Genomic DNA, 13,015 nt, shown 5'->3' with positions numbered 1-13,015 from the left:
AACACTCGTCAGAATTAGGAAACGACCCTTATTATTATTAACATTGTTTTCATTTTCCTAGATATTGTTAATGTTATTAAACAAGTCTGAACCTTAAATTAATTTAATAAAAATGAATTGTTACTCTAATTTCGTTATGGACTTTCCTTTCTGATATTAAATGATTCGAACCTCTTCCTCAACTCTCAAGCGTTGTTCGCAGAGTTCTGTGGCTCTCACCGACTTTCCTTGATGAGTTAAGTAAGGAGTAAGTGGATTGAAAACTTGTAACTCTCGTCTTTGTCAATTTCATCAGTACGCTTCTTGCTAACTCGTTCGCAGCACCACGTGTCAGGTCCAATCAGCCGTCCTATCTGTTACAGTTCCGACTCTTCGGCAGCTAACGCCTCCGTCCTGGGGGCTTGTAAGTCACAAGGAGTTCTACAAATTGTACACTTCACTGCTGCTCGTTCATGTCATTTTTAATTAAGTCAAAACTATGGGCCTACATAGTGTTATATATTAATGTGCATAGATCTGATATTATATTTATCAGTAGGGGGCGGATTTAAGTAGCTATATTTGTATTACGTATTCCTTAGTTGCAAATCTCATTATGCAAGGTGCGGCAGAGGACGCGGACGATTTTAAAATGGAAATAACTCAGTAGTTATGTCTATTATAACAAATATATTATTGCCAAAAAAAACTGGCTATCTAAGAAAAGCATTGCGTGAAGATTCTTTTCATCAATGGAGCAAATTGAAAAGTAAAGGTTTAGGAGCTGTTTTCTATTCTCACTGGAAGAAAGGTACTTCGTGGATCTCAACCAAAAAGGGAATTCCGAGCAGTCAGTGGACGCAAGCCATTAAGATGAACTGTAATACAATACTCTCCCTGGTAGAACTCTTGACTCAACCCGTTGCAGAAGATGCGACGAGCAAGAAACGCTTCCTCACGTCTTGGGTTTCTGCCATCATGGAGAATTGCTCCGAATCAACAGACATAATACGGTTCGTTCTCTCATCGCAGCTTCCATCCGTCAGAATGCTTCCTATGAGGTTTATGAGGAGGTTGGTTGCGTCTCTTCTGATGGCTCTACTAGACGGGCTGATATCATCATAATTGATCGGCAGAAGGATCAGGGTGTCATTCTTGATCCCACAATCCGTTTCGAGATGCATGAGCAACAGCCACAAGAGGTGTGTCGTGAAAAACAAGTCATATATGAGCCTTGTTGTCAGCATCTTGGAGCACAATACCACATCACACATTGGACAGTTTTTGGGCTCATGTCCGGTGCCCGTGGCACGATCCCACGAGAAACTTTAAATCAACTTAAACAATTTAAAATTTCTGATGCAACGATTGATGCCATAGGATCTCACGTGTTGAAATCATCCTTAGCTATAATTGGTAATCATTTGTACCCAACAAACTTTTATTGTAAATGATTTCCTATGTTTTCATATCATTTATCCTAATGTTTTCTTTTTCCTTTCAAATTGTCACACAATTGGTTTTAATGATTATTCTTTATGAATAAGGCCGATCTATTCGAACCCTTATTTAGGGCGGTTTTTTTTTATCAATTTGTTGACATACATTTAGATTGTCTTGAAAATTGTGTCCTTCAAATGGTGTCTGTCTCTCTATGTCTTTAACGGAAATGTTAAAAGTATACAAAAATGTTATATAATTTGAACAGGTAATGAAAATTACGGGAAAACGGCTGAACGGATTTTAATAAATGACCCCTCATTTTGAAGCTTGGAACCCAAAGTTTTTCACGGAAATGTCAATTTTCCTACATCATTTTCCTATTTTTCAAAATCTATCTTTCGTCAGTTTTGAGAAATAATTAATTGCATTTCAGAATAAAACAAAACACACACTACAATAAACAATAGACTATTACAGAAGGCCATGACCTACAGGAATGCCGACATACTTAGAGTTCAGATGGGTCAGATTCTTTCACATCATGATGCCAATATGTCGATCTTCATTTGTGTAATTTTTTGATAACGTTTAAAAATAATTTACAGGTCTGATTATCTGGTCTGTAGTTTTCCGAGTACAGCTGTGTATTCGATATTAAGAACTCAAGAATGTTTGGTGACATTATTACCATTAAAAATGAAATATTATTATAGTAAATGCAACACATAAAGGTATACTGATGATATGAAAGTGAAATCTTTTGGGGCCTTAAGTAGACGCAGAGAAAGAAGATTTTATATTAGATCTTCATTTCTATAATATACTGAGTAACGGATATATATATTACTGAAAACTATAAAACTTACGTAACAGCGTGGCCGATCGACGGATGTTGCGTCAACATTTGTTGAGACTATAAATTAGGAATGCCTATAACATCGACATCAACGTGAAGTTTCGATTTTATGCACGAGAACGTATAATCTCATAAACTTCTTTCCATCTGACTGTAGATAATTATTTGAAGAGAAGTAATATAATGATAACGAGATACTAAGGTTATTGTTATGAACTTAACACGTCTTGTATTAAACTTGTAGGATATGTGGAAATCAAACAGTTGGTTTTCTTCCTGCTCACAAGGAAGTAATGCCATTGTTTAAAACTTCCGTCGCACGTAATTTTGACGTACAATGGATAAACAATTGATCCTCACTACTTTTCCCGCCAAGAAAGCACCTCCTTCTTCTAGCTATGCCTCCGTCTTTCAGTTGCTGACTATAGTAGTCGTGACAGCAGGTTGCAACTTATTATGAGATATAATTATTTGGAAGTGTACGTCAGATTTACGTATCGATAGTATTAATAGAAAATTTTTTGTTAGTGCAGTTTATTTATTCCCTTTATCTAACAAAGTAACACTGGATGAAAACTTACGTGGTGATCGACACTACTCTGCAGATGATAGATGAAAGTTCAGATGATGATAATGCTGATGATGACGCTGAAGGCAATGTAGAGGTTGAATATGAAACTTGTGACAATTACAAGGATCTAAGATACAGTAGGAGAGATTGAGAATCACGTAGAAAGCAAGCGAATGGAGAAAGAAGGCAAAAAACAAGAAAACGGGAAGAAAATAAAAGGAAAGGAAAAGAAAAGGAGAAGGAAAGGAAAACGAGGAGGAAAGGAAAGGAGAGGAGAGGAGAGGAGAGGAGAGGAGAGGAGAGGAGAGGAGAGGAGAGGAGAGGAGAAGGCACGAGGGCACCACCAGTACACGAGGGCACCAGGGCCCGAGGGCACGAGGACAGAGGGCATGAGGGCAGAGGGCAAGAGGCAGAGGGCAAAGAGCAGAGGGCACTAGGCAGAGGGCAGAGTGTAGAGGGCACAAGGCAGAGGGCATAGTGCAGAGGGCACGAGGCAGAGGGCAGAGTGTAGAGGGCAGAGGGCACGAGGCAGAGGGCACGAGGCAGAGGGCAGAGGGCACGAGGCAGATGGCACGAGGCAGAGGGCAGAGTGCAGAGGGCAGGAGGCAGAGGGCAGAGTGTAGAGGGCAGGAGGCAGAGGGCAGAGGGCACGAGGCAGAGGGCAGAGTGCAGAGGGCACGAGGCAGAGGGCAGAGTGCAGAGGGCACGAGGCAGAGGGCACTAGGCAGAGGGCAGAGTGTAGAGGGAAGAGGGCAGAGGGCACGAGGCAGAGGGCAAAGTGCAGAGGGCACTAGGCAGAGGGCAGTGTGTAGAGGGCACGAGGCAGAGGGCAGAGGGCACGAGGCAGAGGTCAGAGTGCAGAGGGCACGAGGCAGAGGGCAGAGTGCAGAGGGCACGAGGCAGAGGGCAGAGTGCAGAGGACAGAGTACAGAGGGCAGAGGGCACGAGGCAGAAGGCAGAGGGCACGAGGCAGAGGGCAGAGGGAACGAGGCAGAGGGCAGAGTGTAGAGGGCACTAGTCAGGGGGCAGAGTGTAGAGGGCACGAGGCAGAGGGCACGAGGCAGAGGGCAGAGTGTAGAGGGCACGAGGCAGAGGGCACGAGGCAGAGGGCAGAGTGTAGAGGGCACGAGGCAGAGGGCACGAGGCAGAGGGCAGAGTGTAGAGGGCACGAGGCAGAGGGCACGAGGCAGAGGGCAGAGTGTAGAGGGCACGAGGCAGAGGGCACGAGGCAGAGGGCAGAGTGTAGAGGGCACGAGGCAGAGGGCACGAGGCAGAGGGCAGAGTGTAGAGGGCACGAGGCAGAGGGCACGAGGCAGAGGGCAGAGTGTAGAGGGCACGAGGCAGAGGGCACGAGGCAGAGGGCAGAGTGTAGAGGGCACGAGGCAGAGGGCACGAGGCAGAGGGCAGAGTGTAGAGGGCACGAGGCAGAGGGCACGAGGCAGAGGGCAGAGTGTAGAGGGCACGAGGCAGAGGGCACGAGGCAGAGGGCAGAGTGTAGAGGGCACGAGGCAGAGGGCACGAGGCAGAGGGCAGAGTGTAGAGGGCACGAGGCAGAGGGCACGAGGCAGAGGGCAGAGTGTAGAGGGCACGAGGCAGAGGGCAGAGGGCATAGGGCACTAGTCAGGGGGCAGAGTGTAGAGGGCAAGAGGCAGAGGGCAGAGTGTAGAGGGCACGAGGCAGAGGGCACGAGGCAGAGGGCCCTAGGCAGAGGGCCCTAGGCAGAGGGCAGAGGGCACGAGGCAGAGGGCAGAGGGCACGAGGCAGAGGGCGGAGTGCAGAGGGCACGAGTCAGAGGGCAGAGTACAGAGGGCAGGATGTAGAGGGCACGAGGCAGAGGGCAGAGGGCACGAGGCAGAGGGCAGAGGGCACGAGCAGAGGGCGGAGTGCAGAGGGCACGAGGCAGAGGGCAGAGTGCAGAGGGCAGGAGGCAGAGGGCAGAGTGTAGAGGGTAGGAGGCAGAGGGCAGAGGGCACGAGGCAGAGGGCGGAGTGCAGAGGGCACGAGGCAGAGGGCAGAGTGCAGAGGGCACGAGGCAGAGGGCAGAGTGCAGAGGGCACAAGGCAGAGGGCAGAGTGCAGAGGGCAGGATGTAGAGGGCACGAGGCAGAGGGCAGAGTGTAGAGGGCACAAGGCAGAGGGCAGAGTGCAGAGGGCAGGATGTAGAGGGCACGAGGCAGAGGGCAGAGGGCACGAGGCAGAGGGCAGAGGGCACGAGGCAGCGGGCAGAGTGCAGAGGGCACGAGGCAGAGGGCAGAGTGTAGAGGGCACGAGGCAGAGGGCAGAGTGCAGAGGGCATGAGGCAGAGGGCACGAGGCAGAGGGCAGAGAGCAGAGGGCCTGAGGCAGAGTGTAGACGGCACGAGGCAGAGGGCAGAGTGCAGAGGGCACGAGGCAGAGGGCAGAGGGCACGAGGCAGAGTGCAGAGGGCAGAGGGCGCGAGGCAGAGGGCAGAGTGCAGAGGGCAGATGGCAGAGGGCACGAGGCAGAGGGCAGAGTGCAAAGGGCACGAGGCAGAGGGCTGAGTGCAGAGGGCACGAGGCAGAGGGCAGAGTGCAGAGGGCAGAGTGCAAAGGGCACGAGGCAGAGGGCAGAGTGCAGAGGACAGAGTGCAGAGGGCAGAGGGCAGAGTGCAGAGGGCACGAGGCAGAGGGCAGAGGGCACGAGGCACAGGGCAGAGTGCAGAGGGCAGAGGGCAGATTGCAGAGGGCACGAGGCAGAGGGCAGAGGGCACGAGGTCATGAGGGCACAGGGGTGAAGGCACGAGGTTGAGGGCAGAGGGCATATTCATAACTCTAACTTACAATCCACAATAACCTGAAATAGCTATTGCTTCACTCACATATGTAAAACCGACTGATCGTTCTGACATTGTTACTTGCGTTTTCGCATTGGAACTCAAGAACTGAAGATGTATAAGTTAGGTTAAATAAAAAGTATTTACCATGAAGAAATCCATTCAGAGGGGTAGGCCTATGTTTCATTATTATGGAAGCAATTAACTTCCAAAATGTCTGGTATTCTTCATTGGAAATACAGTAAATATGAAAAAATTTAATTTGAACTTCTAATGAACTTAGCAGCATTTGCTGCACAAGCCACTAGTCAATAAATTATAAACGCATTTCTTATTTGATACGTTGTGTGCGACAATGTCAGATTAAACTGTCTGAACAATTTTGTCTACATTTATTACTTATAATAGTCTGTAATACTAGTTTCATATTGTGAATGTGACTGTGTTATTCATTCTGAAGTCCGAGTGTGATTTGCAGTTTCTGGTGTAACATATTTATAGATAAACTAGCCGTACCCGTGCGCTCCGCTGCACCTGTTAGAAATAAATATAAAGTAATTACATAATTAAAATAGGACGTTTGATCCAGGGAACAACTTTTACAACAGCGCAAGATAATCTGCTTCGCTCATTACCCAATTTTTTTTTGCATTGCATTTATTGCATATATATTTTATGTATTTTAACACGATTCAATTGAGCATAGTTAAAATTTGAATTATAAAATAATGGATTGCTAAGCTAACATACTATTACTGCATACTAAATCAAAACATTCTCGTTGTTCGTTAATTCTCTGAGATTAAAATGAATGTACATAAATATTATTTTAAGAAATACAGAAAACGAATGTACAAAATAGCCTATCAAATTTTCTGTGCATAAGAAGCTATTTTAATCTTACCTGTCCTCGATATACTCAGACGTTACTGTAATAACATTATTGCATTATGTCCATATAGAGAAACTACACTTTCCAATGGTGAAATAATAATTAATTATACAAATCGGTTAATTTAGCTTCTGATATTACTTCATACAAACACAGAAACATTCTCTGTAGGCTATGTTTAATAGCTTTCGATTGTTGATGTCCAAGGCCCCTATTTCGATTGTTGTTGTCTAAGGCCCCTTATAGACGAAGTCATTTGTTCTTAATTCATTGCACCGTCTTAGAAGGCGTTATTTTAATTTTAAAACTCATTTATCTAATTAAATATCAGTCCTATCAAAATTTTGTAAAGAATAAAACTTATCGGAAATCATTTTAAAAGAATCTTTTGTTATGTAACATTTTTCACAAAAATCAATAATAAGCGAGATATTTCGATTTATTTAATTCAGGCCCCTTATAACCCCCCTTTTAAATAAAGTATTTTGAATGCCATATAGCCTAAAATCTAAGTTACAACGAACTTAATTTATATTCCAATTTTCATATAAATCGGTTTAGCCATTATCCCGTGAAAAGGTAACAAACATACAGACAGACATACAAACAAAAATGTCAAAAAAGCGATTTTCGGTTTCAGGGCGGTTAATTATATAGATTTATTATTAGTATAGATTCCATCGATACAGACTAATTATTTCGGCAAAATTTATAATACAATTTAGAATTTCTAAGTGACCTACTGCTTATGGATACATTATTATTATTATTATTATTATTATTATTATTATTATTATTATTATTATTATTATTATTGTTTGTAGTAGTACGGCATGATACAATTATTAATTTTAAATGATATTTCTCATCACAAATTTAATCTCTGTTTTGCAACAGATGTCTTGGCCTGATCTCCACGATGAAGGCTTTTTGGAAATGCTGTCCTTTCAACAAGGAAATACGTGGAGAGATCATCATGTCGCTGAAAAAGGGGACACTGGAATGGTGAGTGTCATAATTAAAAAGTGTTTTCAATATATATATTGTGTGCGTGAGTGTTTTAGAGTGACAGGGAATTGGATCTATTTTGTGTCACCCCTGTAAGAGTAGGGGACAGTCGGGCAGTATCGGACATCGGGTAGTATCGGACAGTGCTTTTTTTCATCTACCACCATATGGTAGTACCTGAATGACATGGTTACGTTTCTCTATGCGACATCATAGAAACGTAACCATGTCAATCAGGTACTATCATCGTGTGGTAGATGAAAGAAACTCACTGTCCGATATTACCCGATACTACCCGACTCTCCCCTATATCTCTTGTAAATTAATTCTGGTTTGTTCATGGTGCACCGTTAGTCGAATGACTACATGTCAGTTTTGTACGCCGGACACCTGAAAATTCAAATTCTACAAAGTATTTATGCAATAGTGGAGAGAATTTCTCTCAGCAGTCACTCCTCTAAACACAATACTTCTTTGACTAGGTCTGCCGACACAAATTTTCACGTGCCGGTAACTAATTACGCCTATAAAATATTACATGGCGTTATAACCTGTATGACGTTAATACTTTCACTTTTTTTAATCCAATTTAATAAACCCTATGTCACCCTGAGGTATATTAGGGTTATAGTTGGCATCAAAATACATATTTTATAACCAATAAACAATAGTAAAGTTCAGGGGCGGTTATTCAGGTGAAGTAGGTGAAGTACTACTTCACCTATTTGCGTGTAAAACGCAATTTTATCTCTTATTAATAATTAATTCTAGTTATTACCAGTATCGTATTTCTAAAATAAAAGAAGGTTTCTTTTCAGTCATTATGAACAGTGTTTAGTTGTATAAATAGTACCTGTAACCGTCCGCTGAACACAATAATGTCAACTTTACTGTTATGAGCGCCGAGCGGTGACTATTGGAACTTAGAATACTGTAGAGATGAAATTATTTGGGTTCCCACTCTAATACAGCATTTGGTTTCCATGGTAACGTGACGTCACGCACTAAAGAAAGATTGTATGAGTGAAGTGCGTTTCTGAGTCTTTCAGTTACGAAGAATTGTCAGACTTGTAGGTGGAGTAACCAGTTTGTAGATCTAACGGTACTAATAATAGAGAAGGGTTGCAGCTGGTCTCCAAGGTCGGGGGCTATAGGGCTGTGAAATTTTACAGTATGTACTACCTGACTGGAGAATAGTATCCTCATTCTCTGTGTGTTAGCAGCCACCCCTGCTGTGGTAAATTAGCTGGTTCTATGTTATTTTATCAGGAATACACCACACATACATTAGCAAAGTTTAAAAGTTGTTTTCCGCGGCGTGTATTATTTCTTCTCATGAGCTCGCCAGTTTTGTTCAAGCTCTTGTATTTGAAAGTTTAAAGCGCGCGTAATTGTACACGTCATGTAGCTTAATACTGTGTATATAATATGTTTAATCACTATAGTGTTATTATACAAACACGAGTACTTAGGTACCAGTACATAGAAAATGTTGATAAATTAGTGCGAAATATGTATCCCGAAAATGACACAGTTTGTAATTTATTAGAAATGTCGTTTTGTAGACTTAAATATGAGATAAAAATAGTTATATAAAAAGTAGTTATTTCAGATAAAAAATATGTTTTAAATTCTTCACGATCTACAATTCCAGTTGGTCTTTGTTTTAAAAAATGCTAAGAAAAAAGAAAAGTTGTATAAAATAACTTTAAAAATTCTTCCGACGAAAGAAGCTTTTTTGTTTGAAAATATTGAAAATTTCACTCAGAATGCTACATCACAGGAGGGACTTTCATCATTAGTCCCATAGCTTTGCATAGAAATATACTGTCCACACTTAGTTAAACTCAGAAAATTTAATGAAGACGTCATCGACGGTTTGCTGCTTTAGAAAATAGGAGGATTGACTTGGTATGCAAGAAAATGGGTGAGTCCTGAAATAAATTAGTTTTCCTGTTTGCATGTGTTCTAGAACTATTAAAATTGTACGTAGTTTACGAATAGTAGGCCTACTCATTATATTGGTAAAATTGTTCATGCATTTGTTTAAGTGAACAGCACTTCACCTATTTTTTTGATGGCGAGCCGCTACTGGTAAAGTTATAATATAAACTAAAGTCGCGACGCTGTTATTCCCGGCGTGACTCCTCCTCTTTGCTTACGTCTTAGGAAGTGAAGGCTCTATAAAGTCTAGGTAGGTAGTATCGTTCGCCATTTTTGTGCTTTCGATGCCGAGCTACCATACGAGGAATCTATTTGCCTCACCGTTAAACATTATCATGTCGTAGCTCCTATGATAATAAATCGAACGCACTGTAATTCAGCAAATAATTGAGCGGCAAATAACGTCCTCGTGTGCTTTCTGCGAACGCCAACGAAAGAGCCAAAATGGCGGGCGATTATATTAAGTATTTATCGAGCCTTAAGAAATGAATAACTCTTCCTCAGCGAATCACAAGACGCGCACGTTTAAATGTAGCCGACCTGCAACGCGATTGGCTGCCGGAAATTAGAGCGACGGGACTATAGTGGTCACAGTTACAATTCACATGAATTTGTAAAAGAATGCACCTTAATGAAAGAATGGATCCTGTTAAAGATTAATAAGATGTTTGAGGAATAATAAATGCAAAAGATATACAGGGACATCATTTTATTTTTACTTCAATTTTTATTGTACCTGAATTTTTGAATGTACTTCCCTCCCACCCCTTCTGCTAGTAAACTTCCAACCGTTCACGACACAGAGCCGAGGGCGCGTAAGCAGTACTGAGTTAGTGAGTATAATACGTTCCAGAAATATGTTAGCGTTTTCCAGTGACGAAAGAGCTTTCAATATTGAATCATATTTTCGTACAGGTACTGTCGTCCGTTTGCCTACGTCGCATCCCGCTTTCCCCCCTACGAAACTGGTAATTGGAATTAGGTACAATAGTCTATAGTGCGATAATATGCACGAAAAAACTGAAGCCTGTATCGAAATGAACGGCCACCATTTTCAAAAATGTGTTTAAATATCCGTATTATGATTATTTTTCAATTTAACTTTATTCTCTATGTTGTACGCTAATGTGCTGTAACAGTACAATATACACTGCATAATTAATACGTCCGAATGGATAGCTCAATTCGTGAGTAAAAACACTGAGTGTTAATACTGTACTGTATTTTGATTAAACGAAAACCTAATGAAAATTATCAAACTCAAAATTGCGGTATTTCCTAGTTTACATAAATGGATTAACTACTTTTCTTCCCTCCTATACCTAGTAAAGTGATTTGTATTTTACGGCGGTATCATCGAACTCCAGTCGTGGAAGGGGGTAGCAAACGGTGTTTCCTGTTTCAATCGTTAATAGAAAGGTATAGCCAGGTTAATATTAAAAATGTTAGTAAAAATAAAATGATGTCCCTGTACAAGAATGTCTAACCGTTTCAGAGTAAATACACGACCTTAAAAAGATAATCAATAGTAGATTAATATAACAAAGTTTGACTTTCACCTTCAAATTAATACTTAATTCATGAACAATGCAACAGTTAAGAGTAGTAAAGGGATATTACAAGCAATGATTTACGGTTACAAGTTACATATGTGATTCAGGAACAAGTACAATAATTAAAATAATAAGACAAGTAATGACTTACAACTAACGAATAACGAAATTCTTGAAGGGCAATATATAATAGTAGGGGCAATACAAAAGATTTAGAAACAAATGTAAACAGTAAAGGAATAGTAGAAAAATTGACTTAAAATTACAAGTTAAACACATTCTTTTTAAAGCAATAGGTAACAACAAAGAGATACTAATAACAATACACTGACTGTAGTTACAGATTAAATACTTTCACTTACTCTATGTTGCATAATTTGAATTTATCACCATATTATTACAAGGGCTGGAATTCTTTGGTAAATAAATATTTTATTTGCACTGTAATAGAAACTCGTAATTGCGCTTTAAGTTTCGGACAAGATCACCTGAGCATATATTTTAAATTTAATTTCACATGAAAACAAATATTTTCAATTTTTTAATGTAAATACATATTTTAAAATATTTACATAAAAACACATAAAAGTTTTCATCAAATAATTTTCGACAAAACCCATATTTCAGATTAATTATCACCCGAATGTTCAGTGCAGTTCCTTAGATGTAACAGCTGGCAACTGTTTCTCGAATTGCTTATCTGTGGAACTGCATTCTGCTCTCTCATCACAAGCGATAAGAGCTGTTACCACTAAAAATTGTACTCTGACACACACGAACATTGATGTCTCATTTAGGAGTGCCTTGTAAGTTATCATAACGCTGATTCAGGAAGGAATTATAATTTCATGAACATCAGCTGCCTCTGTTTCCCTTTCCAATTGCAAACATATCTCTAGGAAGTTATCTCTTAATAGCCAGGGCGCTCTTTTTCCCAGTACAAGGCAGTGTTCCGCGATAATCGTCAGTCATTTGTGATGGACAACTTGAGGATGAATCTCATTGTATACTGTAATTCTTCAGCAGTTGGCGAGATGCAGTATATTGTTTATATTCACATAAAATAATTGAAATATAATTAAATATTTTTCCTTTTTTGTCACATGTTTTCCCGATTTTTAGCACCTAAAAATCCGAGTCCTAATTATTATTATTATTATTATTATTATTATTATTATTATTATTATTATTATTATTATTATTCTGTCTCTAGCCGTCATGGAGAGCAGTTGACTCTGTGTGTACCTCCGCTGTTTTCACAGTGCTTAGAGTGATTGCAACATACGTGTGCCTTGTTTAACTCGTGTGCTTTATTCAGTGTTGAGATGCCACCAAGCAAGGATACATGTTCTCTTTGTAACTCTGCCTTTTACGGTAGGCAGAAATTTTTAAAATGTGCAGGGCCTTGTGGCCTCAGGTATCATCTGGATTGTTTGAAACTTGGTGAGGTGGAATATGATATTTTTATGGAGGGCGGTAGCTCTTCCTATAAGTGTGTTAAGTGTGTTAGTGCATCTAAAGCCGTGCATGGAGATAATACTCCTATCAAAGCCAGCAACAATTCTGATAAGAAGATCATCTCACCATCGAGAGAACTTAATCTACCAAATCTTGAAACGAGGGAATCACTATCTGTTCAACTGGAGACTGTGAGGTTGAATAGTGTATCCATTTTAGATACATTATGCCTTGTTCTAGATCATGTCAAGATTATTGAAAAAGAAATGGTAGATTTAAAGAATGAAAATGCTGCCCTAAAAATCCAAATGGCAGAAATGGCTGTGATCTTGGATAGGAATTCCTATCTTCCCAAGGCTGTTGATTCTAAAGTGGGTCACCAGCAGGTTGTTGCGAATTCTGTTAAGAAATCGTATAGCAGTGTTGTGTCTGACACTGCTAGAATAGGGACTTCAGTGTCAGCAATTCCTGCAGTCTCAATTCCACTTTCTCAGCAACAAGTTCACATGTCTGGCAAAG

At 40.9% G+C, this 13,015-nt stretch overlaps 1 protein-coding gene across 2 annotated transcripts in view; it reads left to right on the top strand.

Annotated features, from left to right (window-relative positions):
• unc-13-4A (BAI1 associated protein 3) overlaps nucleotides 1-13,015 on the top strand; it is a 758,033-nt gene that overhangs the window by 678,347 nt on the left and 66,671 nt on the right. For both annotated transcript variants that reach the window (XM_069831997.1, XM_069831998.1), the window contains exon 12: nucleotides 7,431-7,538. In XM_069831997.1, the coding sequence (XP_069688098.1) occupies nucleotides 7,431-7,538 (108 nt within the window). The remainder of the gene's footprint in view (nucleotides 1-7,430; nucleotides 7,539-13,015) is intronic.

Source organism: Periplaneta americana, chromosome 7 (genome assembly GCF_040183065.1).
Source record: "Periplaneta americana isolate PAMFEO1 chromosome 7, P.americana_PAMFEO1_priV1, whole genome shotgun sequence".
NCBI lineage: Eukaryota > Metazoa > Arthropoda > Insecta > Blattodea > Blattidae > Periplaneta > Periplaneta americana.
Note: the sequence above shows the minus strand (reverse complement) of the source record. Positions and strands in the feature narration are given on the sequence as shown.